General features: G+C 38.7%; 2 protein-coding genes across 2 annotated transcripts; both read left to right on the forward strand.

Moving 5' to 3' along the window:
- Window positions 1-1,445: 1,445 nt before the first annotated feature.
- LOC143861171 (ribose-phosphate pyrophosphokinase 4-like) lies at window positions 1,446-9,199 on the forward strand. Its single transcript, XM_077372099.1, has 7 exons — window positions 1,446-1,711; window positions 4,525-4,840; window positions 6,979-7,074; window positions 7,300-7,368; window positions 7,453-7,581; window positions 8,696-8,795; window positions 8,878-9,199. The coding sequence occupies exons 1-7, from the start codon at window positions 1,461-1,463 to the stop codon at window positions 9,009-9,011; spliced, it is 1,095 nt and encodes a 364-aa protein (XP_077228214.1). The 5' UTR covers window positions 1,446-1,460; the 3' UTR covers window positions 9,012-9,199.
- Window positions 9,200-10,500: 1,301 nt separating this feature from the next.
- On the forward strand, window positions 10,501-25,746 carry LOC143860613 (pfkB-like carbohydrate kinase family protein). Its single transcript, XM_077371347.1, has 4 exons — window positions 10,501-11,374; window positions 23,037-23,222; window positions 25,103-25,298; window positions 25,439-25,746. Exons 1-4 carry the CDS (start codon window positions 10,769-10,771, stop codon window positions 25,528-25,530), a joined length of 1,080 nt encoding a protein of 359 aa, XP_077227462.1. The 5' UTR covers window positions 10,501-10,768; the 3' UTR covers window positions 25,531-25,746.
- The last annotated feature ends 60 nt before the right edge of the window (window positions 25,747-25,806 follow it).

A 25,806-nucleotide genomic window follows, 5' to 3' on the forward strand; every position in this document is an offset into this window, starting at 1 on the left:
GAGAGAGCGAAGAAGGTTACTGAGGCGCGTGCGGTGTTCGCGCGAAGAGAGAGAGCGAAGAAGGTTACTGAGGCGGCAGAAGCCGAATTGTCTGCGCTCTTGACTTGGCGTGGGCCCCACCCCAAAACGCGCTTCTACTTACTTACTATAAGCACCTTATAAGTTATAATTGATTTTTTTCCCAACAGGTCTTTAGAATACAAACTTTTACCTTTCTTTTTTGGGATTTCCAACATGTCCATCTCATTTATTGGAAATACTCATTCTATATCAAGTCTACTGAATATTCTGCCCCCTCACCACCCATGCCAAACGGCGATGAAGAAGCATATGACCCACTAACTTCCTTGCCTCTAAACATAATGTACAATGATCTATGGCGACTCCGCAAGGGGTCCGCTATGAGAATCTTGCTGAGGAATGTTAACCAACCGAAGGCGTGAACCCTTGGAGGGGACTGAAACGTTCCATGCCCTTACGAGAGGCGAAGATGCAGTGCAAGGACCAACTGGAGATAAAATATTTTGACGTTGAAAGATCCGATAGAGCACCATGTCCAAACCCTTTCATTTTTCCACAATCTCCTGATATAACATGCATGAACCATGTCCATCTCTCTCTCTATCACCCTCTCTCTCCCTCTCTCTCAAGGAAATTCTAGCTAAAGGTTAACTTTTATGATATTCTATCCCCTACCCATACAGAGCAATTCTTCACAAAGGCATCCTTTTAAGATGTCACTACATATAAAGCTGGGAGGCCACTTTTAAGGGAGCCACTTGGCACCAAATATCATGCGTTAATTGAATTCTATCCCCTTATAAACTCTAAACTTGAGCCCCTCTTCAAATTTGTGCTCCTGCCTTACTATTTCCGTAAAGCACTATGCCTATAGTTGTCTGTCGAGGACCAGAGTCTGACCACACCCCATATTTGCTAGCAATTCAAATATGGCCTTATTGAAAATAGCCATATTTCAAAAAGAATTTCTTATTTTTAATGATTTTAATGTCGAGTCGAACTAAAGCATAGTTGAACCATCATGGATAGTTGATATCGACTACCAAAATGATCTGCTGAACCATCATGAATAGTCGATATCGACTACCAAAAATATAATGCATTCACAGAGTGTAGGATTCTGTTGTGCTTATATATTATTAGATTATTTGATGCAGGAAAATGGAGGAATGATTAATGCAAGGGCCCTCTTTATCCCTTGAATAGATACACATCATTTTAAAGTCGGCTGATAAACTGAATTCGGTTGCACTTAATGACATGGATCTATTCAAGGGCCCTTGCATCTATCATTCCTCAGGGAAATGTTATCAGCACAACCATTTTTTGATATCTGCACAAACCCAGCTGTCTTTTCTTCCTTAATTGGCTAGTGAGAGCTTATCGGGAAATGTAATAACTCATGTCAGCTCTTTAATTACCAAAAGAAAAGATGGTTAATGAAAATACCCAAAATTGTGCGGATATCATTTCCCAAAGATGGAGTGCACAAGAATTATTCCTCTTCATCGTGTTTATACAAAAAGAGTGGTGTTGAGCGTCTTCTTGGAGACATGCTTATAGAAAGTTTAGAAACAATGGAGAGTGTGAAGAAGCGGATACTCCTCTTCTACTGTGTGGAGTCTGAAGATCTTGCTCGGAAAGTTGCAGCCGAATCCGACTGTATTCACCTTCAGTCCATTAATTGGAGGTCTCTTCTTTTAGTTTTTTTTTTCTCTTCTCCTTTATTTTTCTTGTTTCTAACGGTAGTTTAATTGGCTCTTCTCCCTTCATAGTTTCTAGATAGATGTGGGTTTTGTTTCCCAACGTTGATAATGTATTTTTTCCCTTTTTTTCTCCTCAATCGAAATGATTTAATAATGTTCATGATGCATTTTTTTCCTATTTCCCTTTGATTTTCTCTCATTTATCACAAAAGTTGGTTTTTTTCATGATTCTGTCATGGTCATCTGGTTTGGATTAGTTGGTACTTTCTCAGAGTTATTTTTTCCTGTTCTCTTGATTTTTTCTAAATTGTTGGTGGGTTGTCGTTTTTGCTCTTTAATTTTCTATATTTCGTCTTAAAATTGGTTTTTTCATGGAGATTTCATGTTCGTTTCACGTGCACTTTGTTATAGTTGTTTTTTTTTCCATAAAGCAGGGATGGGTTCTTTTTTTTTTTTTTTCACCTCTGGGTTCCTTTTGTTATTGTTCTTGGTTGTTTTTTTTCTTTTTTTGTCGGATTTTCATTTTCATCCTTTAGTTTTCTGCATTTATTCTTGATCTTTTTTCTTCATAGATTTTTCATGATCATCTCACATTGTTTTATTTCTCTCTTTTAGTTACTTTCTTTTGTTCCCTTTCCTTTTTCCCATAAAGATTTCATTTTCATGGACTTCCTACTTGTTTATCTCAATTAGTTTATTGAAAATCCTTCTAACTTCTCCCATTAGCAAAGGATTATCATCCTATTGAGCCAAATGTGACTACAGGGTCTGCCAATTGAGGGTTTAGGAAGCTGGAAGGCTGTATAGGCCTTGAATGGGCCGTGGGAAGGGTGATCCCAGAGTCTAGTAAGTGCATTTGGTTCAGAGTAAGAAAGGGGAATAGGGTTAACTTTTTTGGTGTGATGTTTTTGTTTAAGCACTAGGAGAAGTCATATATGGGGTTGGGCCTCTAGCTCAATTGATAAAGACTGTTCTTTGAACCTGAGGTCTGCGGTTCGATCCCAGCTTACCTACCAAACAAAATCATATATATTCTTTGCCATTAAAAAAAAAGTACTAGGAGAATTCCCTAGGCAACCATTGTTTGGGTTAGCGAGGCTTGCGTCCAATCACGGGGTGTTAGATTTCTTTAAATGAAGGGTTGGAAAGATTTGGTGAGCTCCGCTCCACGGAAGATGAGGGACTGGGATGATAACTTATAATAAATAAATAATCGTAGGTCCCCAGTCCTTCATCCCAGAATAGAGTGTCATATATAAGGATTTATTTGACCGAGGAATAACCCTTACACTCCCACTTGAGCACACTCAGGTAGAAATAACCCTTCTTCCTCTAATCTACCTAAGAAGACAGCTGCGCCCTGTGTGGCAATGTGTGGGATGTTCTAGTTATTTCTAGGGTGGATGCTTGTTGTTATCAATATCAAGTAGAGAGCTTTTCACTCTGTAGATATATGAATTAAGCCTCTTGCAAATGATCATAAATTCAATGCCAGTGATCATCCATTTGGCAACCTTGGCTCATCTATAGTTGGGGGCTGAATGAGGGATGATAGTTGATGTTAACAGAATCTTTTGTAGGACTTTAGGTTAAGGTTCTTTTGAAGTGTCTTCAAATTTTCCTAGATCTTTGCAGTAATTCTGTAATTGTGGAAAGAAACTCCCTTAATGCCACTAGATGGGTCTCTAGCAACAGTTCTTTTCTGTAGAGATTAGGTTTTTCTGTAGAGGTTAGGTTTTATTTTGGATGGGGTGCATGTCGTTGTCCTTCCCATGAGATTTCTTTGCACTATGCTCAGAGAAAAGCTTGTTAGTTTGCTGACATCTTGACAAAGGATTGTGTAAATTGATTTTCTCAGAAAATTAGGAAGTCAAGTTGCTTCGTAACATGTCTCTCAAGGATTTCATGCATATCATATTTTACTGTCTTTGTACATTGGTTTTGATAAAGAAAGTCTTCTGTCATTTATAAAAGAATTCCTCTCAGAAATACACAATGAAAATGTCTAAATGATTCAAAAGTAGCAGAACAACATGTCTGTCTGGAAATTACATGTTTTCTTTCACAGAGAGATAATCAGGCTTCTACTCCAGAAATTGGTTGCAATGCTTTCTTCTTGAGAACCTATGCTTAACTTCTTTTCCATGCTAGCTAGACCTAGAAATAAATGCTGAACTTGCCCAGTAATATTTGAACTACTGTAGATTCTTTTTGGAAAAGGTTGCATTTAGTTGTACAAAATTGTAAAATTAAAGTTCAGTAAAGGACGGACCATTCCTTTCCTAAATCGGTTAAAGCAGCTACTGTATCCGTGGAACTACTGAAACATCAATAAAATCTGCATTATGTAGAAACATTTTTACCATTTTTAGGAGAAAACATTGCCTCTTCAATCCTTAAAAAAAGATATTTTACTGATGAGATGGCGCTATTAGTATTTGGTCTTAGATGCATGTAATCAGAAATTACTTCATGCTTTATAAAAAGGAAACATATCATGTGTTTTTACTGGTCACAAGTTTCTCCTCCCCGTCTCTCTCTCGTATGTACATCAGACGTGTTTAGTGTCTACTACCTGTTCTTTGCACTTAGTATTGAATTCTATTGCCTGTGTTGGTTTCATTACAGGGCTCACATTATTTACTTAGCTAGCATCTTCTTGTGGCTTTTATTACACTTCAAATTAGTTCAATTTTAATACAGTATGATGAGATCTTGCCTTGCTGAAAGGATCTGTTCTATTTTCTGCTTATTTTCATTAGAGAGGGAGAAGTGATGCATCTTATGCGTATTTCAGGAGCTTTGATGATGGATTCCCCAACCTTTTCATTAATAATGCGAAAGATATAAGAGGCCAGCACGTTGCCTTTCTAGCTTCTTTCTGCTCCCCTGGTGTCATTTTTGAGCAGCTCTCTGTTATATTTGCTTTGCCAAGACTCTTTGTTGCTTCCTTTAGTTTGGTTTTACCATATTTTCCGACTGGTTCTTTTGAACGCATGGAAGAGGAAGGGGATGTAGCAACTGCATTTACCATGGCTCGGATATTGTCAAATATACCCATATCTAGGGGTGGTCCAACTAGTTTAGTCATCTATGATATACATGCTTTGCAGGTTGGTTTTGCTTCCCACTGAAACTGGGAGTTATATTAAACCTTATTTATGTCTTTCGAGAGTAGACACGCTTCTTTTGATATTTCTTGTTCTTTATTTCCTCAAATCTTTCTCCCTTTCATCTGGTGTAAGTTTACAAAGTCTACAAAAGTATACATGATTGGATACATGCATTTTTTAATCCCAGTGTTCTATAGTATATCTCTGAGAATAATCCCCTGGTTGTGGTTGCTTTAGTTGTGCATATATTTGTTTATAAATCCATCCTTAATTAACGATCTTACTTTTTAAATGTTGCAGTATTTCAGATTCAACAGTGCACAAGTTTGTCCACTTTTGTCCGTCCCCTTGCTCTTGAGCCTATTATTAATGAAATCTTGTTAACTTTATTAAAGGAAGGGGATCTGTTGGTGAAGCTGTTTTCAGCAGCAGGCCTAGATCTGTAGTTTGTTTTGGCTACTGATGATGGTTTCCATGAGCTAGAGTTAATTGAGATGAGAAAAGAAGAAGAGACGAAGGAGAAGATAAATATGGGTGAAATTCAGGAGTGAAAGCACTGTGAAATTCAGGATTGAAAGCACTTCCTTTGCCGTATAATAACATATACAACTTATATTAAAATGACTAAAATACCCCTAATGAGGGCATCACTGAAGAATAGAATATTAACAACATACACGATACACCGCAATACACACACTTACACACTCCCTCGCAAGCTGGAGCATATAGATCATTCCATAGTTACCGAAAGCTTCCTAGTTGAATGGGAAGCCCGCTTCCACATAAGCTTGCTTCGGAAGCTAACTTATTGCTTCATAAATTTAGGTGAGGCACGCTTCCCAACCCTTCTTCCGTATTTCCTTTTAATTAATAGTACTCTTCATATTTAGGTGACTTTTTTTTTCAAAAAGATAGTTTTCTCCTTTTGATAATGCTGAAGGACGTATTTAAAAAATAGTGTATATAAAGCTTAAAAACTCATCATAAGTTTAAATTAAATCTTATGCAGATCTTTTTGAACTAGTTTGGGACAAAGGCTTTGTTAAGTTGAGCTGTAGATCTTTTTGAAAAACTTTAACATTAAATCTACACGAATAAAACAAATTTAAGTATAAATCCTTAAACCTTTTTAATTCTAATCATCTGTGAAGTCCTTCTTTACTGCATATAACCCTTACGTACATCAACCCTTCACCCCTACCTACCATAACTCCACTCTTTCTATACACTTCTTGTTTACTTCCATTGAGGCTTGTTACATGCTTCATGTTGACTTTTAATGATGCTTCCCACATGTTTTCTCTTTACTTTCTTTAGAGTTTTTCGCTTCTCGCATTCTCTTTTTAAGACCCTCGCTTGCTGCTTTCACTTCCTGCATTGCTTCTCTTAATCGTTTCCCACCCTTGCAACTATGAATCAGACATGCCCAAATTGACAGAAGTATCCTAAAGAAGAGCATGCCCTATGACCTTAGTAAAAATACTGGCAAGATGATGCGACGGGGGAATAAGGGGAATCATCAGAGAGCCATCTCTAGCTTTTCTCCATAACAAAGTGCACATCAACTTCAGTGTGTTTTGGGTCGCTCATGAAGGGCCGAGTCGAAACCAATTTGGGTTCTTTATTATCTCAGTGAAGAGGCATATGATCACCACTAGAAAATCCCAACTCAGAGATCAGAGAGCTAAGCCAAAGAAGCTATCATTTTGTGTTCTGTACTTCTATTGCCTTGCTCCATGATGGGATCCATTTCTCTCATATTCTTAACCACGTGCGTGTGTGTGTGTATGTATATTTAAATTTGTCATTGAAGCATGATATGTTGTCATATTTCATTGAGTCGAACATAACCTTGTTGCCTAACATGCATATGTAAGTACTATTTGGTCCCAAATGCATTCTTCGAAAACAGATTGTTGTGGAGTACATTGATTTTGATCTACATCTGTACCTAGAAATCTGTAGTCTAAAATTATGTGGAATCACTCTGTATTGTAGTTTATGTCCTAAATTTTCATCCAAATGAATCTCGAGTATCAACTCTGTTAGTGGGAGGCTTCTTATATATATTGAGTATTTATTCCCTTGACCATAGATTATCTTGTTCTCTAAATTATCCTGCTTGATTTGCACAGGAAAGATTTTATTTTGGGGATCATGTTTTGCCTTGCTTTGAAACTGGTGTCCCTCTGTTGATGCAACGCCTTCACCAGCTTCCTGATGCTGACAATGTGAGTGTGGTAACTGCTCAATTTTTTACTGCGTTATTATCAGTTCTGTTGATGTTGCATTGATTTTTGAGACATGCGAGTGTGATTCAATAACGATTCAGTTCTTTTCTCATCACTAAGTTGGCTATTTTTTAGAATATTCATATACTTCAGCTGGCAACTCTTTAACTATTGGTCTCTTAGAATAATTATTCTATGTGATCGTTATTTTAACTCCCTTTCCAGATAAGTATTGCATTTCCTGATGATGGGGCATGGAAGCGATTTTACAAGCTGTTGCAGCATTTTCCCATGGTTGGATTTTCATGTTTCAGTATATTCAGTTTATTGTCATTGGCCAACATTCTTATAGGCTGACTCTTCAGGTTTGGATGTCAGATTGTTTGCACAAAAGTTCGTGAAGGAGATAAGAGGTTTGTTCGGCTTAAAGAGGGGAATCCTGTTGGTCGCCATGTTGTTATTGTTGATGATTTGGTGCAGTCTGGGGGTACACTTATTGAGTGCCAGGTGTGTACAAACTCTTTTTTCTCTATTGTATTTCTCTTGAGTCTTGGTTTAACCTGTTGCCTTGTAATTCCGACTATTACTTTGAAAAGTCTGCCCACTATCAAGGTATTTTCAATTGCATGAGAAGGATGTGGCCTTTCACTGCAATTAACTAGGAAAGATTATAAATGCCTGAAGCATTAAGCTGCTTATTTCTTTCTTTTAAAAAAAAAAAATGGAAGCTTCTTATTTCTATCACCTACAATATTTTTTAATAATTACAAAAATTAAATCATTGGGGACATATTTGTCTCTTTATTTATACTGACCCAGTCTGTCAAATGTTTCTCATTTTCTGAGGCCGCCTTATACATTATGTGCTAGAACCTTCTTACAGCCCTAAGGCAGATTTTCCTTATTTCTAAAAAAGGCTTAGACTAGTGTTGCTTACCGAGTCTTTCCAGTTTCTTGCATTTGGTTTTGTTCAAGATTGTCTATGCATATTTTGTCCTATTTTTCCTACACTATGATACGTGACGACCATTTTTCTTCTTAAACTGAACTAATGATTGTAGACCTGATGCATAGTTCTGTGACTGACCTGTAAAAATTGACCAGTAAGCTATACATCTTTGATTTTAAAGATGGGATAATGGAGTGAGAAGATGGCTTGAATAGATTAAAGTTTTAGAATTTTATGGCCTTTTGCTGTGTTGGTGGAGATAAAAAGAGTATTTTAAATTAATGAAAGGTGGGATAATCTCATCACTATATAATTTATAGTTGGGCAGCAATGAGACCTGGGCCCACATTCAAAGTTTTTCCTCTAGATGAATGTATATGCTGGACCCCAAATCCCATCACAGTCCAGTCATGATCACGAATCTATTGGTGATGAATTTCACCAATACCTTATCTTTCTGTGGGAGTTGCACATAAGATGACTCCCCTTAATAAAATGACCGAGGAAGTAAAACAAAAAAAGTTGGTGGAAATCAGACCATTAAGTTTCAACTAACATTGACTCGTAATTAAAATGAAAAAAAGTAGGTGGAAGTTTCAGTTAACTTTAAATTATCAGTGTGGCATTGATGCTACATAAATGATAGAATTCTTGTTATTATCGTCTTCTCAGAAAGTTTTGGCTGCTCATGGTGCGTCAGAGGTCAGTGCTTACGTCACTCATGGCGTGTTCCCTAAGCAGTCATGGGAGCTATTTACACACACCAATTCTGGTAAATACTCTTACCGCTCGTCAATGCTCTATAGTCAATAGTACTTTATGGGGTTCTAATATCCATTTTATGGTTATTTCAGAGGGCTCAGAGAAGCCTTTTGCATACTTTTGGATAACAGATTCATGCCCTCTTACTGTGAAGGCTATCTCGGGCAAGGCTCCTTTTGAAGTGTTGAGTCTTGCTGGATCCATTGCAGATGCCCTTCAAATTTGAATTTTGTGTGAGGTGTTGTGTTGCAGTGGGAATAGGAGCTGATGGGGGCAATTGAAGAAGTTCAGCAGTCATTCGAACTTTGTGGAAATTTATTTATAACTAAAATCCTTTAGAAGTAAATCTATGTAAGCGCATTTATAATGCAAACCTTTAATTGTTTAGTCATACCTGGTGTAGATTTTCATCCAGTTCTCTCCTTTTTATCTCACATAAATTTCATTTCTGGCGCTACTTCTTTTTCTACACAAACTTCCTTAGCCTTTACCTCGTGATAATGCTCTTTATAATTGGAGGAATGCTAGGTAGAGTTGCACAATACCCCATCTCAAGGCAGTTCTGCATTCTGGGTAAAAAAATAGGTGATCTGCCTCATCTCCCATGTCTTGGAGGTTTGAAATTCTGGTGCATCTGTAGTTAGCATTCTTCTTGTAAGAATTACTTAGATGGGAAGGTGAAAGTATTCTCTCTGCCAGTAATAATCTGTTCCATGAAAACTTGTATTGACTGTAGATTAGGATTAATTGCAAAAGTCTTTTGATTGGATGGCTAGAATTTGTAGCTTTTAAAGTGATGTTTTGGCCATGACATCTCTATGAATGAATGGTCATGACAATGTTGATGCCATTCATAGAATTGCAACTTATGGTATCATTTTCTTTTGATTTTATTGTACAACTGGGAATTATGTTTTGTGTTAATCTTTTGTTTCCCCGTTGTGGGAACTCAGTTCTCATTTCTCATTTTGTAAGCGGATTGACTCCACTCTTTTAATGCAAAATATATTTCATGCATGACTTAGCATAAAGAAATTGAAACATCTTTTGTGAGGAGCATTGTTTTCAACAAGGCTCTGGTCGTTTTGGTCGTTTTGGTTTATGAGAATCGATTTTGAGTCCAAAACTGATTAACAGGGCCTAAGGAAAACAATCATCACAAAAGGGGGAGAATACTGGTAATTTATTTGCATATAACAAAAGCGGGTGGCACGGGGAAAAACTGGGGGCGAATATATCAGGCCTCAAAAGTTTAAGCTGGTCTTATGACCTTAATCCTCTACTTAGGATGGTCAAAACTATAGCACATTGAACTATTAAGGGCCTGTTTGATTGTAGGATAATTTTTTGGAAGCAAAGCTTAACCTAGGACACACCTGACATCAGGCAGTTCGGCAAGCTCTTATTCAAGATTTATCTATCCTGCAATCAAACAGGCCCTAAAAGTCAGAAGGTTTTTGGGCCATTGAAGATCTAAGTAGGGCCCACAAAGTGGTGGCTCTAAGGACAAAAGTGAAAAGTGGTTTGCCATGTATTGAAAGAACTTAGGATATATGAAGGTATATCTCATGTAATTTTTGAGCAATCACTCAATCGAAGATGAGTAGAAATGAAAATTACCACTTTTTAATCTCGTCCGTCAAACTGATCGGACGGCTACAGCATGGTGAATCGATCTCTTTGAGAAAAGGGCCAAAAAACAGAACAGAAAACATCAGCTATGTACTAGGAAAATTCGGGATTTCATTAAACTCGAGTCTATCCCATTTGCATCGTGTTGTGCCCCTTTTCGAAATTCGGGATTTCATTAAACTCGAGTCTATCCCATTTGCATCGTGTTCTTCCCCTTTTCGCAACTGCTGCTGTATTTATCTTGCCAGGATGAATTGGAAAATAAATAAATAGAAACACAGCCTAATCACTAATTCACTATAACCTTATCTTCTTCCTCCATTACCACAAACAAACAAACAAAAAAAAACGATGAAAGGAATAGACTTCCTCTCTCGATCACACTGTCTGAAACCCAACAACAACACTGTTCCAACAGAACAACCCACCAAAAAAAGAACCCAGCTTTCATTTGCTTTGAATCCATCCAAAACCCCTCTGACTACCAATCACAACCCAAATCCAAATCCCTTAGTGGTTGTGGGCTCTGCAAATGCAGACATCTATGTTGAAATAGATAGGCTTCCAAAAGAAGGAGAGACCATCTCTGCAAAGACAGGTCAGACCCTTGCTGGTGGGAAAGGGGCTAACCAAGCTGCTTGTGGTGGGAAGCTCTCATACCCCACATATTTCGTTGGGCAAGTTGGGGAGGATGCCCATGGGAGATTGATTACTGAGGCCTTAGAGGGTGGTGGGGTCCACTTGGATTATCTCAAGACTGTTTCTCAAGTACCCACTGGCCATGCTGTTGTTATGCTTCAAAATGATGGGCAGAACTCTATTATCATTGTGGGTGGGGCCAATATGAGTTGTTGGCCTCAAAAGCTCTCTGATGAGGACTTGGATGTTGTTAGGAAGGCTGGGATTTTGTTGCTGCAGAGGGAGATCCCTGACAGTGTCAACATTCAAGTTGCAATGGTAAGTTTCTAATCTTTTTTTTTTTTGAAAATGCAAGTTGGTTATCTTTCTTTTTTTCTTTAAATTTTGATGTGGGTATTTGAAGTAATTTAGATCCATTATTGAGGCTGCAATGGTGATGAATTTTATAATAGAAATATTTATTTCCTTTTTTTTCTGTGTTGTTGAATAAATGATGAATTGAAGAAGAGACAGGGAATGTTTTCTTTCACCATCAGGGTTTATTCTGTGTTTGGTTGCCTTAAAAATGGGACTTTTGTAGCATTTGCATGGGATTTGAAAAGCCAAACGGCGTTTGGTTGATTTTTTTGGCCCAAAACTCCTGGTGACTTGGAATACAAATGAGAGCTCATTTGCATACCACTAAATCGGAGTTTTTCTTGTGGGATTTATTTTGGCATGGAATTTTCAAACTTCCACCTTTTGCCTTTACAACCAAACTACACTTTTGACAGACGCTACCTATCTCCTCTTTGACTGACATCCAACCAATCTCCCGTTTGACTTCTAATTCCAAACAAATCCCACTCACCAAAAAGAACCAAACACAAGGCTTTGCATGGGGGGCTCAAATTTCAAGTTATTGAGTTTGCAAAGGTGAGGGAGACCATTATATTGCCTTTTCAGCTTTTTCTTCCTTCTGGGTTGTTGAGATTCATTGGAGAGAAGTAGAATGGTTTTTTTATTAACCAGGATTGTCACTGAGAAGAGTTTAAATAGGAATTCCCTGTAGCTGGTTCATCCCAATACTCAGAAGTGACTTACTTCAAATGGCTCTGTCTTATGGAACTGCAACACTCTTCACTTGTCTTCAAATCAAGGTGCAACCTCAGAATCATATCCTCAAGGGATTCCACCACATTGTGTATTGTCCAAGTTAAACATCACATCGATAGGTTTGTTTCCCTGAGTAAATATTGCAATCTCTTTTGATGGTTATTATATGTCTGTTTCAGACACCTTGGACACAAACACTTGACACCCATGTCCAACAGGAAGCGAAAACATGATGAGGGGTAGGAGACTTCCACATCCTCTTGGATGGGGATGAGGAGGAAGGTGCAACAAGCTACCTAAAGAAACATCAAACCGAAGAAAACCCTGACGGATCTCCAAATCCACACACTTCTCTCCCTTCTGATGATGAAGATAACATCCAATCCCATCATAAAAGCAGATAATGTTTGTACTTCCTAAGCAAGGTGTTAAGATGAAGACAACATCTTGACACCTTGGAGCACCGCTCTAAGCTCTGCTTCATTCGAATCTGCCAAGCCAATTGGTCCCGAGAAAGACCACAATGGGAACCCACTATCATCTCTAAGGAGACATCCAATGCCCGGCGGCGTAGGGTTCCCTAAACTTGAACCATCAAAATTAAGTTTGAACCGCCCTGGCCCGGTGGGGGGTGGGGGGGGGGGGGGGTGGGGCACCAATCGGGGGACGGATACATCTTTGATCAGAGCCCCAACAAATGACTCTCTGCCTGTGCCACAAATCAAAGGTTGAAACAAACCTATATGAAGGAAGGTAAACCCAAGCAATTGTTGGTCTTGATCCTCGTACCATCCCATTTATTTTCTTGGGTTGTACTCGCAGTCAAAAGGGTTGATGTTACAACCCAATTTTTAAGAAACAATGTGTATCTAGATGTCGCATTCTTTGCACACACACCTTATTTTTTGACTCTTACTCGGGTGAATTTAGTTTTTGAGGCTACTTCGATTCTCCTTCCAGTTATCTCAAGATCTCCTCATGAGGATGGTGCTACCAATGTTGTAGTGCAGGAGTCTCAACAGGTACCTTTACTTGAAGTGTCCAGCAGATGACCTATGGCTGTCCCACTAACACCATATTCACTATCTCAACACCAATTGGCTTCGAACTCTGGTGTTCCACCATCAATTGTTTACTCATCGTCCTTAAATCTACCTTAGCACTTCAAAATGGTATGCGTTCTTGTACAACCCATCCTATTTCTGTCAGTTTCCATTAGTCATCTCTATTCGTAAGTTTGCCCGATCTATCTCTTCTATTTTCGTTCCTTCTCATATTTAAGCCCCTTGCCATCTTCGTTGATGTAACGTAATGGAAGAAGAGATGACTGCTCAATATGTGAATGATATGTGATAATCATCGGACTCACCTATAGCAAAAGCAACTGTTGGTTGTAGGTTGGTATACACAGTTAAGCACCTTATAGATGGATTCATTGATTGATTGAAGGCTTGCCTAATAGCTGAAGGTTATTCTCAGACTTATGGTATTGATTATATGAGACATTTTCCCATGTGCCCAGGCTTAGTTCTATCTGTATCATTATTTCCCTTGTTGTTAATTTCATCGGCCTCACTTTTAGTTAGACATTAAAAATGCCTTTCTCCATGGAGATTTACAAAGATAAGTGTTTATAGAGCAATCACCTAGGTTTTTGCTTGGGGTCAGTGTGGACCCCGATCCGAGAGAGGGGGGGACGGCCCCCCAGAAAGTCTCTCTTGATCATCCACGTGAAGGAGAGCTCCAACAAGGAACTCTCGAAAGAGTGCCCCTCACAGCATGAGCGGCGATGTAAAGTGAAATACCTCTCGATTCGGGGACTAGGCCGGATTCGAGGCGTACCTTAAACAAAGAAAGAGTTGCCATCCAAGGAAGTAGGCCCTGGATCCCATGCTGTGCTCTGTCGCAGCAGATAACTAGAGATACAAAAGGTCTGTGCCTGATGACGAATGGGGAAGGGGTTAGGCGCCCCCAATTCGCCCAAGTGCAAGCTCCTGGTCTCTTATGCCATTTATTATTAACCTTGAAGAGTTTTGGGAGAAAATCATGTGAAATGGGAACGAATATCCCCGAGATAACGTCTAGCTAATCATGCATGTCTCGGAGAGGAATAATAAGCACACAAAAGAAATGAAAGACATGCCACCTAAGAATAGCTAGGTTATAAGTGTCATGCCTAATTGGTGTCTAAGTTCTGATGGGCAAACACATGAATGCTAAAGCTAAAGGTATAGGGTCTGTACATGAAAGTAAGAAAACACAGCAAAACACACAACACAACACGACTCCACACACGACTCGACTCGACAAACCCTAGACTCTAATGCGATACTTGACTCGGACCAGAATGGTCGTCCATCCCGGCTGCTCTACGTATCCCGGCCTCGGGAAGAATCAGAGTCAACGTAGTTCAGCGGCCTATTCTAAACTATAATGCCTGACTATCTAGAACCGCTATCCTAGACTCGATCAACTAGACTCGACTAGTTTTTAAAGCTTCTTGCGTGATTTCTTAAGTTCAAGTGAATGGTAATTTTTAGGACCCCCTATATGCCCTAACTAATGCAGGTGGTCCCTACACCCTATGTGTGACTAGGCTGTGTGTCCTAAGGAAAACAATGGGTTATCTAAGTGCATCCTAGTCTAGCCATCGGCTCGACTAAGTGTCTAACCGACCACGACTCGAGGCCTCCTAACTCTAGGGACACTCACACGACAAGACCTACAGAGCATCAAATCCAGGACAGACTCCTAACTCTATGGGAAGATCTTTTGAAAATATGATTTGCAAGGTTATTTCGAAGAATTTTTGTATTTTTGGAAGATTTTGAAGTTACAGAAGCTTATGGAAGCTTTTGAAATTGTGACTGAACTCAGGATGCCAGCTGCAAGCTTGAGCTGCCTACGTACCCTCAGCTAGGGATCAAGCCATCCGAAGTTCGGAACTTTTCTAAACTGCGAAGCCTAGGAACATGCAAAGACTGACTCTGAAGATGGAATGACGGAATCCTAAACTCTATGAAGGTTGGACGGACTCCTATACTCAATAGAGGTTGGACAGACTCCTAATTCTATAAAGAGTAGGACAGACTCGTAAACTCTATGAGGGTAGGACAGACTCCTAAACTCTATAAAGGTAGGACAGACTCCTATGACACTATGAAGGTAGGACAGAATCCTATGACTTTATGAGGGCAGGACAGAATCCTATGATTCTATGACGGTAGGACAGAATCCAATAACTCTGCAAAGGTAGGACAGACTCCTAACTCTGAGAAAGGTAGGACAGAATCCTAAACTCTATAGAAGTAGGACATAATCTTAAACTCTATAGAAGTAGGACAAACTCCTAAACTCTATAGGGGTAGGATGGACTCCTAAACTTTAAAAGGACAGACTCCTAAACTCTCTATGACAGACTCTAAAGAGGAAGAAATCCCTTAACCTGCGAAAACTCTAAGGCAGGAAGGGAAGGGGTTATTGACTTGAAAAGACTGATTCCTAAACTAGTGGACAAATTCCTAAGGCTCTATGACGAAAGGACATATTCCTGAAGGTTGGACAACCCCTAAAGACATGACAGATTCCTAACTTTAGGGGTGGGATAGACTCCCAGGGCGAGACCTTTAAAGATAGGACATATTCCTAACTCTAGAGGTAGGGCGACTTCCAAAAGGCAGGACAGATTCCTAAGGGTTAGGGCCGACTTCGTAAAAAGGTTAGGGCCGACTCCCTAAAAGGGTTAGGACTGACTCCCTAAACCATAAGAAGGCGAGGCAAACAAGCAAAGGACCAAGACTCGATGATAACCAAGACAAAGATACAAGACGATCATAACTTATCATCAAAGGATTAGTACTGACAATGGTTATAAGACTCAAGAGACTGGACTAGTGCAATCTTCTCAAATATAGAAATGCAGCGGCACATACACATTTATTCATGATTTCATAGCTTAAAATTCAGCAATGACAACACACAGAGTCATCCTGGACATAACTACTGACCCTAAATATGTGATAAACATAGTATTAAGCTCATTCATCTCATTTAGTACATGAAAGTGTAAGGATCCGACTCATCTATTACCTCTCATTCTAAAATTCCTACAGCTATGTGATATAAAGTCAACAGATTATATGCAATTGTGAAGAATTTTGGATTCAACAAATTATATTCAATCAGCTACGATTCCAAAATCAACAAATTGTATATAACTTACAAAGAGGCTCCAAATCTAACAGGTTATATTCAAATTTTGAATCATGGCTATTATGAATCATGGCATCTCTACAGAACATTGTGATTTTATAAATCAAGGTAAAACTACAAAGCATGAATGATTCAATTGACACAAGAAATAAGTTCTGACATTTTTTTCTACAAAGCTCACACAAGGGATATCCAATTTACAATCAAATTGAGCACAACGAGCTAAATTCACAAGACTCTAATATTTCAATGAAGCTATTTGAGAATAGAAATCATATTCCGAGAGGTGTTTGGGAACGAAAACTAAATTCCCATGGGCTATTTGAGAATGGAAATCATATTCCGAGAGGTGTTTGGGAATGAAAACTAAATTCCCATGGGCCATTTGAGAATGGAAATGATATTCCGAGAGGTGTTTGGGAACGAAAACTAAATTCCCATGGGCTATTTGAGAATGGAAATCATATTCCGAGAGGTGTTTGGGAACGAAAATTAAATTCCCATGGGCTATTTAAGAATGGAAATCATATTCCGAGAGGTGTTTGGGAACGAAAACTAAATTCCCATGGGCTATTTGAGAATGGAAATCATATTCCGAGAGGTGTTTGGGAACGAAAATTAAATTCCCATGGGCTATTTGAGAATGGAAATCATATTCCGAGAGGTGTTTGGGAATGAAAATTAAATTCCCATGGGCCATTTGAGAATGGAAATGATATTCCAATGGGCTGAAACTAAGGAGCATTCTTTAGGTGAGACAAGAAGAACATGTTACACATCCAATGAGCAAATTAACACACCAAATGAGCATGGACACATGGATATCCTTCTACAAATCATTCCCTCTACCCAATTAAGTCAAGGGTTTCAAGTCACCCCAACACAACTTATGCTCGATGACTACAATGGCGTGCATAATTAAAACTTAGAGTATACCTTGATGGTTATGAAAGCTTAAATGCCAATTCGATTATGATCCACAGCACATAAACTCCCTCCAATAACGACTATGCTCAAGTGATCAGTAAGGAAGAATGACAATTTGCTACAAGCCTTACCCATGGTTAAACAGGAGCATAGTTATCAATTATACGAAGGAGGTAACCCAAACAAAAGCGCAACCATTTACCATCCAATGATCATCAGGGGAATATTGAAGGGAGGAATGAAACTAGAATATGAGGGAATTACTCGAGTTCTAGTGGAAATGATAACCTCATCAAAGAATGCATATAAAATAAAATACTCATAGACCCTATGTAAATTGCCACAAATTATGAAAGATCAAGTACCGATTCAAAACAGAGCACAACCACATATGGTCAAATGTTAATCAAAGGTTTAAGTATTTACAGGCCCTGTAATTACTACCATGAATCCAAGCAAGATTGTAACCACACACTATCGAGTGATCACCAAGAGAAAATTGCAGTAAATTTCAAACAAAAACCAAACCATACATCGCTTTTCAAAGAGCAATCATCTTACCACGCAATTAAAATATGAGATTCAAATTGTAACACAAAGAAAAAAGAGAAATTATCTTCTTCTTCAAAGGGCTTGGATGGAGGATCAACTCACAATTATCATAGATGATGGTAGGATAGGCCAAATAGAGGTATAGGCATAAGGTTTGGTCGGATTTAATGGAGGGTTCCACAGATGTGAGTGTTAAAATGGGTTTGAGCTGCTGCTACAGGTGAAGGTAAAGGGTTTGGAGATAGTAAGGGTGGCTGCAACTTGGGATCAAGAGGGTGGAAGAAGATGGTGGTAGAGGGGGTTTGGAGAAGATGAAGAGGTGTGATGAAATAGGGTCGGATTCCAGAGGGTTCTCGGTCGGATTCCGGCAAGGTTGCCGGAATCAATGGGAGAAGGGTTTGATGGAAAATGAAGGTGGAGGTTGGGGTATGAAGGTGGAGTTTGGAATCGAGTAGGGTTGGTGGCGTAGAGGCCGGAGTGGGATATGCTTGCCGGATTCCGGCAAAATCCGCTGGAGAAGATGAAATAAAGAGGGTTTGATGGTGGTGTAGTTTTGGGTTCTAAAATAGAGAAGTGGTGGCTGATAAAGGGGGCAATGGTGGTAGTAATGGAAGAAGATGGTCGGTGGTTTGAGGTGGTGGTCGGAAATGGTGAGATGGCCGGCGGCTCCCTCTTCTCTTTTTCTCTGTGATTTTCTTCTTCAAAAATGGAGGGTTTGGGTTAATGGGTTTGAGATGTATAGACAAGAAGGGTGGATGGAGAAGAAAATGGATTTGATGGTGATTAAAATCGGTGGTGGAAATGGAGCTGGTGATAGTGGTGGTGGAGATGGCTAATGGTAGTCGTGCGAAGGCCGGCCGGAGAAGATGGGGTTGGCCGGCCGAAGGTGGGGTGGGTAATGCCAACCTTATTAGATATCCCAAGGATAAGGCGATTTTACCCTATTGCCGTTATGCCCTACTTGCTTTTCTTTCCATCAATGAGCACCCTCACTTGATTGTTTCACCCCCCTCTTCTGCAATAAAGAGAGATAACATCAACACTATCCTGCTTTGATAGTTGCACTAACCTGTTTCGTTTTCTTTACACTGATTGACCCGCGGGTCGACATGGGCACCCTCTAGCCTCTATAATGCACCCCCTTTTTGTATCAAACGAGGAAAATAATATGAGCACAGCCAGTTTTGATAATGGCACAAACTTGGCTTGTCTTATTCTACATTTTTCGCCCGATTGCCGTGAAATTTTACCTGGGTATCCCTGAGAACACTAACAATCTTCTGGGGAATTTGTACCCACGAATGCACGCGATAAGACGCTCAAAACTCGAGCCTTCTTCTCATTTTGGGTCCATTCTTCAGGAATTTCTTCAACTCCGAGACCTCGACTCTATTTTAGGAACTTTAGGGCCTGGTCGAAATGGGGTGTCTACAGTCAGTCAGATAAGTTATGCAGATTGAAGAGATCATTCTATGGTTTGCAGCAATCTCCACGTGGCTGGTTTCACAAATTCAGTGCGGACATGAAGCTGACCATTTTGTCTTTTGTGAAAGAGTAAGTTAGGGATTATTATGTTAGTGGTATTCATTTTTAATATTGTTTTCACTGGAGATGATGTTGTGGGAATCAAGAACCTGAAAGTCTCTACCTTGGTAGCCCCGTCCATGTAAAAGATTTGGGTATGTTGTGTTACTTCTTGGGATTTGAAGTTGCAAGAGCAAAGCAAGGTATTAATTTATCTTAGAGAAAATGTGTGGTCGTTTCACTTAAGGAAATAAGGTTGCTTGGATTAAAACCAGTTGCTACGCCTATGGAAGCTAATAGTAAATTGCACATGGATGTTGGAGAACCATTTGAAGATCCAGGAAGATACCAGGAAGATACCGTTGTAACGAACTGGATTTTCAGAGAGCCCGAAACCCGGGCCCAACGGTATTACATCCGTAGATTAGTTGGTAAGCGATTCTACTTGACTATCACATGACCATATATCTCATTTGTAGTGTTGCTAGCCAATTTATGCAGTCCCCCAAAGTTCCATATTGGGACTTTCATTCATATTTTTGAGATACCTCAACGGAAGGCCAGGTCAAGGGACTTTGTGCAAGTGTAATGGACATACGGAGGTTGAAGGTTGTACAGATGCAGATTGTGTTTGTTCACCTTCAGACAGAATGCCCAATACATGGTATTGATAGACAAACTTTTGATGGGACGGACATTTATGTGTGTGGGGGGAAGAGAAGGGACTGGTTCACAGTTGAAAGCTCTGATCGCCCGGCCCTATGTATGAGACAGAGTCAAATAATGGTGGCTTAACTCTTCAAAACTATATATTAGTAATTGTATCTTTATGAAATTTTATATATATATATGAGCTTGCAGTTCCTGCGGGTGCCCTCAGCTAAGCTTAGCTGCGGTGGCTCTTTAAAAACATAGGGGCCCCACATTGTTAGGATGATCTGAAGCATTCATTTGAAAGGCCACATCATAGATAGGGTGTGTACAAAAAATCAGCTCCATTGGATCATCCTAACCCCTCCAAAAGTGGGGGCAAAAATGGGCAGATTTGTGGACAAAATGTGTCTATCCATTTTTGCCCCCACTTTTGGAGGGGTTAGGATGATCCAATGGAGCTGATTTTTTGTACACACCATATCTATGATGTGGCCTTTCAAATGAATGCTTCGGATCATCCTAACAATGTGGGGCCCCTATGTTTTTAAAGAGCCACCTCATATAAGCTATATGAGGGCACCCTTAGGAACCCTTTTCTCTATATATATATATATATATATATATATATATATATATATATATATGAGGAAACTGTTGGTGAGCTTAAGCTCACCAAACTTATGGTGAGCTAGCTTGCCCAATCACATGGGGGCCCACTTTGTTAGGATGATCCAAACCATTCATTTGAAAGTCCCTTACATAGATGGGGGGTGTACCAAAAATCAGCTCCATAGGATCATCCTAACCCCTCCATTTGTGGAGGACAAAAATGGACAAACTCACACCCTATCTATGATAAGGCCTTGCAAATGAATGGTTTGGATCACTCCCCAAAATGTGGGACCCATGTGATTGGGCAAGCTAGCTCACCAACAGTTTCCTCTATATATATATATATATATATATATAGTACCTGTGACTCTGTCTCACTCAATCAAGAAAAAGCCTTCAAAAAAGAGTGAAATATGGTCACATTGATTTAAGAATGATTTACACTTGTAGTAGCTTGTGTGAGAACAAGGTCAAGTCTTCGTAGAAGCTATATTGTGATAACCAGGTGGCTATCCATATCACGAATAATCCTGTGTTTCATGAGAGGACAAATATATCTAACAATTGATCGCCATCATGTTCTTGATGAAACGATCAACACTCTCTACCCCATGTGTTCAATATCAGAACCAGTTAGCCAATGTTTTTAAGGCTATACTTTAGTAGGCTGAATTCATGACACCTCTACTCCAACTTGAGGGGTAGTGTTGAAAGCGTAGTATTCTTTTGTATAACACATATACATGATAAGCCCCATCTTTTATGTCACTTGCTAGTAGCATTCTTTTAAATGCCTCAAGTTTATATTATATATTATAAAGATAGTGTAGACATGGGGGGTTTCACTTCAACACACAAACTTCTCCTTCTCCTTCTCCTTCTTCTCATCTCTCATTTATTCAAGTAATAGTATTTATGTTTTTCGTTAGTATATGAATTTTTCTTACTAGGAACAAGCTATGCATGACGAGCTACATGCTTGGTAGCAATGAATTTCGGAGAGGGTGGTAATGGGTCACAGATAGCGAAGCAGTACCGTGATTGTAACGTGAAAAGAACCACATCAGGGAGTGAAATAGAACATGAAACCTTGATAAGAATATTTTGATCTATCAATTTAAGATGTGAGATTCTTGAAAGATATATAGCCCAATGGCCATTTATTGTAGTAAGGCTGCAGTGGTGTTTCATTTTAGTAAGCGCCTCCTGCTGTGGTTGATTCATTTGTTTAATTTCCACAGCCTAACAATACCCACTTATTTACATGGATGTGCATAATTCGCATTCTAATCTTGTCTTGAAGATAAATGACCTGTTGATATCCCTTAAATGATTTTTTTTTTTTTTTTTTTGTAATTGAATGATTTATTTGGTCTGTTTAAGCTCCACAGGTTTGATTTAAGAAATTTTGCTAGGCAACTGTCACCATGTGCATGTTTTAGAATGAAACGGATCTTTTTTGCTTTCTTCTCTCATTTTGGTTGTTATAACTGTTCTCTATGTTGCTGAAATTTGGATCACTGACTCCAACACCATTTTCATTTTAATGCTCAAATAATCCCTTTTGGCAACATTTGCCCATAAAAACTTGCGTATTGCCATTCCAAAAATAAAATAAAATTGGGTATTATGGTTATTTAACCCAATTGTTAAAAAAACGGAAAAAACAACAACAACAACACGGCTCCAGTCATTTGGTTCCTTGTTAAAGCATCCAGGAAGCGTGGCATCCGACATTGGGCGATTGGAAAGTGTGCTTGGAAGATGTCTACTCCTAGCATCAGAAAGTGTGTTTGGAAGATGCTTTTTCCTAGCATCAGACATTTCTCTAACACCATGGTATTCCAAATGATTATTCAAATGACTGACGATTTTGTGCTGGATAGCATGCCATGAGCAATGACATTTTCTGCTATTTATCATCTTGTCAAATATTTTTCTGCCATTTTTTTGCAATTGATGATGCCATTAAGCCAGACGAATGCTCCCTACTTTTAGCCAAGGTTTTAAATTTCGGTTTCGGTACCCATTTCGGACCCCACCGAAATTCCGAAATTTTGTAACATTTCTTTCTTTTTTAAAAAAAATAAAATAAATTTTCTCGAAATTTCAGCCCAAATTCTCGAAATTCCGGATTTCGGCAAATTTCGGCCAAAATTTCAAACCTTTTAGCTTCTGGGGACCCTCAAAGACTTCACCATTTTTTCATCATTTCAATGTTTACTTATTTCTGAGAAGATTTTAATGCTGTCATTGTAGTATCCCTTTTTTCTACTGCTTGCTTATAAATGATATTGAAATTCTGGTTTACCGTTTACCACACTATGTTTTTAGTTATGTAATGCTATGGCTTGTATTACTTACATGCATAATTCTGATGTGAGCTAAGCTAGTATATGTTCAGGCAGCAAGAAGTGCTGGTGTTCCTGTGATTCTCGATGCTGGTGGGATGGAGGGAAAGATCCCTGAGGAACTCTTAATTTTTGTGGATATACTGAGCCCAAATGAATCCGAACTTGAACGTTTGACTGGAATGCCAACAGAAACTTTTGGGCAGATTAGTCAAGCTGCGCAAAAATGCCATGAAATGGTGAGTTCAGGTCCTACCATTAATTGTTTTGACTTTCAGAGAAATAAGTAGATGCTCCTTACAATCATGATTGATTGTCTAATTTATGTTGGCTGTGTACTTCAATCGAGCAGAGATATGATAAAATCTGTTAGGCCACGTTTGGATACCGCATGTTTTTGTATATGGATTTGGATTTGAGTTTTGGATACAAAATATATCAACCATACTCATGCTCATGTTGTACGAGGGAGGGAGGGACAAATGTGAGAAATTTCTTAAAGTATAAAAGATAAATAACGCCTTTCTCCAACAACTTAAGCTTTTGGAGAAGTTGGTAAGTTAACATGGTATCAGAGCCAACGGTCTCAAGTTCAAATCTCCCGGATAGCAAATTCCACATGTGATGGTCCGCCCAAAGTGGGACCACATGTGCCACGTGTTTGTCAAGTGGGCCACATGTGCGGGGGAGTCTTAAAGTATAAAAAATAAATAACTCCCTTCTCCAACAGCTTAAGCTTTTGGAGAAGTTGGTAAGTTAACAAAATTCAAATCTAAATCTTGTGGGTATCCAAACACGGCCTTATATTTTTTGAAAGGGCAAATAGATAATATATTAATAAACGAGACCGAGGAAGTCCCAAAGGGATTACAAGAAAGCAACAAAAATAAACATAAATATAAATTGTACATATATCAAGAAACTGGAATCTTAAGGGGGGAGATAGTCAAATTGTTCTAAAACCACTCTACTCCATCTTTGGCTAATTTATCTGCAAAAACACGGCCTTATTGAATTTCAAATTTTTTTAAAACTGGCATATTTCTCAATTAAATTTAGAAATATACTGAATATATTGCTTCAGAAGATTGAGGGCATTTATTTCTTCGACTGTGAACAAGGATACTTGGGATTTTGTTTAGCACTGGAAAGGATTTTTAAAATGTTCATTTGTACTTAATGATAAAAGATAGAGTGTGTATGACACAATACTGTGCTTTGCTAGCTTTATGTTAATTTTCTTTTATCCTTTTGATTTGGTAAAATTGGTCCTTATTTGCAAATAAGATTATTTTAATTTAATCGTATCTGCAAATGGGACATTAAGGCCTCTTTGGAAGGGCATTAACTATATCATTTCTGAAACTGTAAATAAACATTATTTCCAAATAATCATATATAGCTTCAAAACCATTTACATATAAGCTTATCTGCAAATAATTTATAGAGTCACTTAAAAAGTCAGCATAGCTCATCAAAATATTCCCCTTTGGAACTATTTGGGCATGTTGTGTGTTGTTTTCATAAATTTTTAGAAGGCATCGGTATTCGACATGGCAAAACCTTCTTAATATGGCCTCTTCTGATAAATCAGGGTAAATTTGTTGGTAGAAGTTTGTAAATCAGGTTATTTTCATTTTTATGTGGATATACACCGTCATTATCTTTCCCTCTTACTTGGGTCACCGCAGAAAAAACTAGTTTGATGGTAGCAATTGTATGTTTATAATAAGGTTTCGAAGCTTGAGACTCACTCAGGCTCGAGTCACGAGTAGACCGAATTGAGTTTTTTGAATTCTTTATTTGTTTGAACTTTGAAGAATATTTCAGTCAGCTCTTTCAAAAGTTTTCTATGTTTTGAGTGAGTTGAGTTTGCAACTGAGTTTTTTGGCTGAGTCAACGCAAACACAACTTGTACGGTAAAGTCTTCTGTAGTCAAGTTCGCTTGGCCTAGCTATCGATTCTAGTCTTCAGGATTTTAAACTATTGTGTTTCTGCAATATGCATTTGCTGGTGCGTGTATATCATTATCAAGTACATATTACCCCTTTTCTGGCCCAAAATTATGTTAACAGTGCCAACATGATATGCTGTTGACATATGCTTTCTGAACATTTAGGGTGTCAAAAAAGTTCTAGTAAAGCTTGGGGCAAAAGGGGCAGCTCTATTTGTAGAAGGGGAGGAGCCAATTCAACAACCGGTCATTTCAGCGCCACAAGTTCTCGATACCACTGGAGCCGGCGATACTTTTACTGCTGCTTTTGCTGTGGCTCTTGTGGAGGGCAAGTCCAAAGAAGAAAGTTTGAAATTTGCTGGTATGTATGTTTGTTTGTTTTCTTTCACTGTAAATTCCTCATATGCTTACCATTTCAAAAAATAAAATAAAAAATAAAAAAACTATCTCATATGCTTTCTAAATTCTTGGATAATTTCACTGGGAGTTGTGGTGTTGCAGCTGCCGCAGCTTCTCTTTGTATTCAAGTGAAGGGTGCCATTCCAAGCATGCCTGACAGGAAAACAGTTATGGAGCTTCTTCAGTCCCATTGAGGAGGATTCTCTTTCTTAGCTAAGTGTGATACTGTTAATCCAAATGGAAGGCATTGTGCACTTACCTTGAGAGGGTAATAAGTGTACATATCTGAAAAAAAAAAAATGCATGGCTGGGTTTGTTTCTTTTGTGTTATATGGAGTTGTGGAGTTTGCTTTTCCAGTTCCATGGTTGACTTTGTTTTTAATGATAAAAGAGATCCCCATTGCCTTCCACCCATAGGGGCCTAAATGCTCTTCAAAGATTTTTAGATTTTCTCTTCATTTGGGTTCTTG

This window comes from Tasmannia lanceolata, unplaced genomic scaffold (genome assembly GCF_043159265.1).
Source record: "Tasmannia lanceolata isolate RefF3 unplaced genomic scaffold, GAP_Taslan_0.1 ptg000037l, whole genome shotgun sequence".
NCBI lineage: Eukaryota > Viridiplantae > Streptophyta > Magnoliopsida > Canellales > Winteraceae > Tasmannia > Tasmannia lanceolata.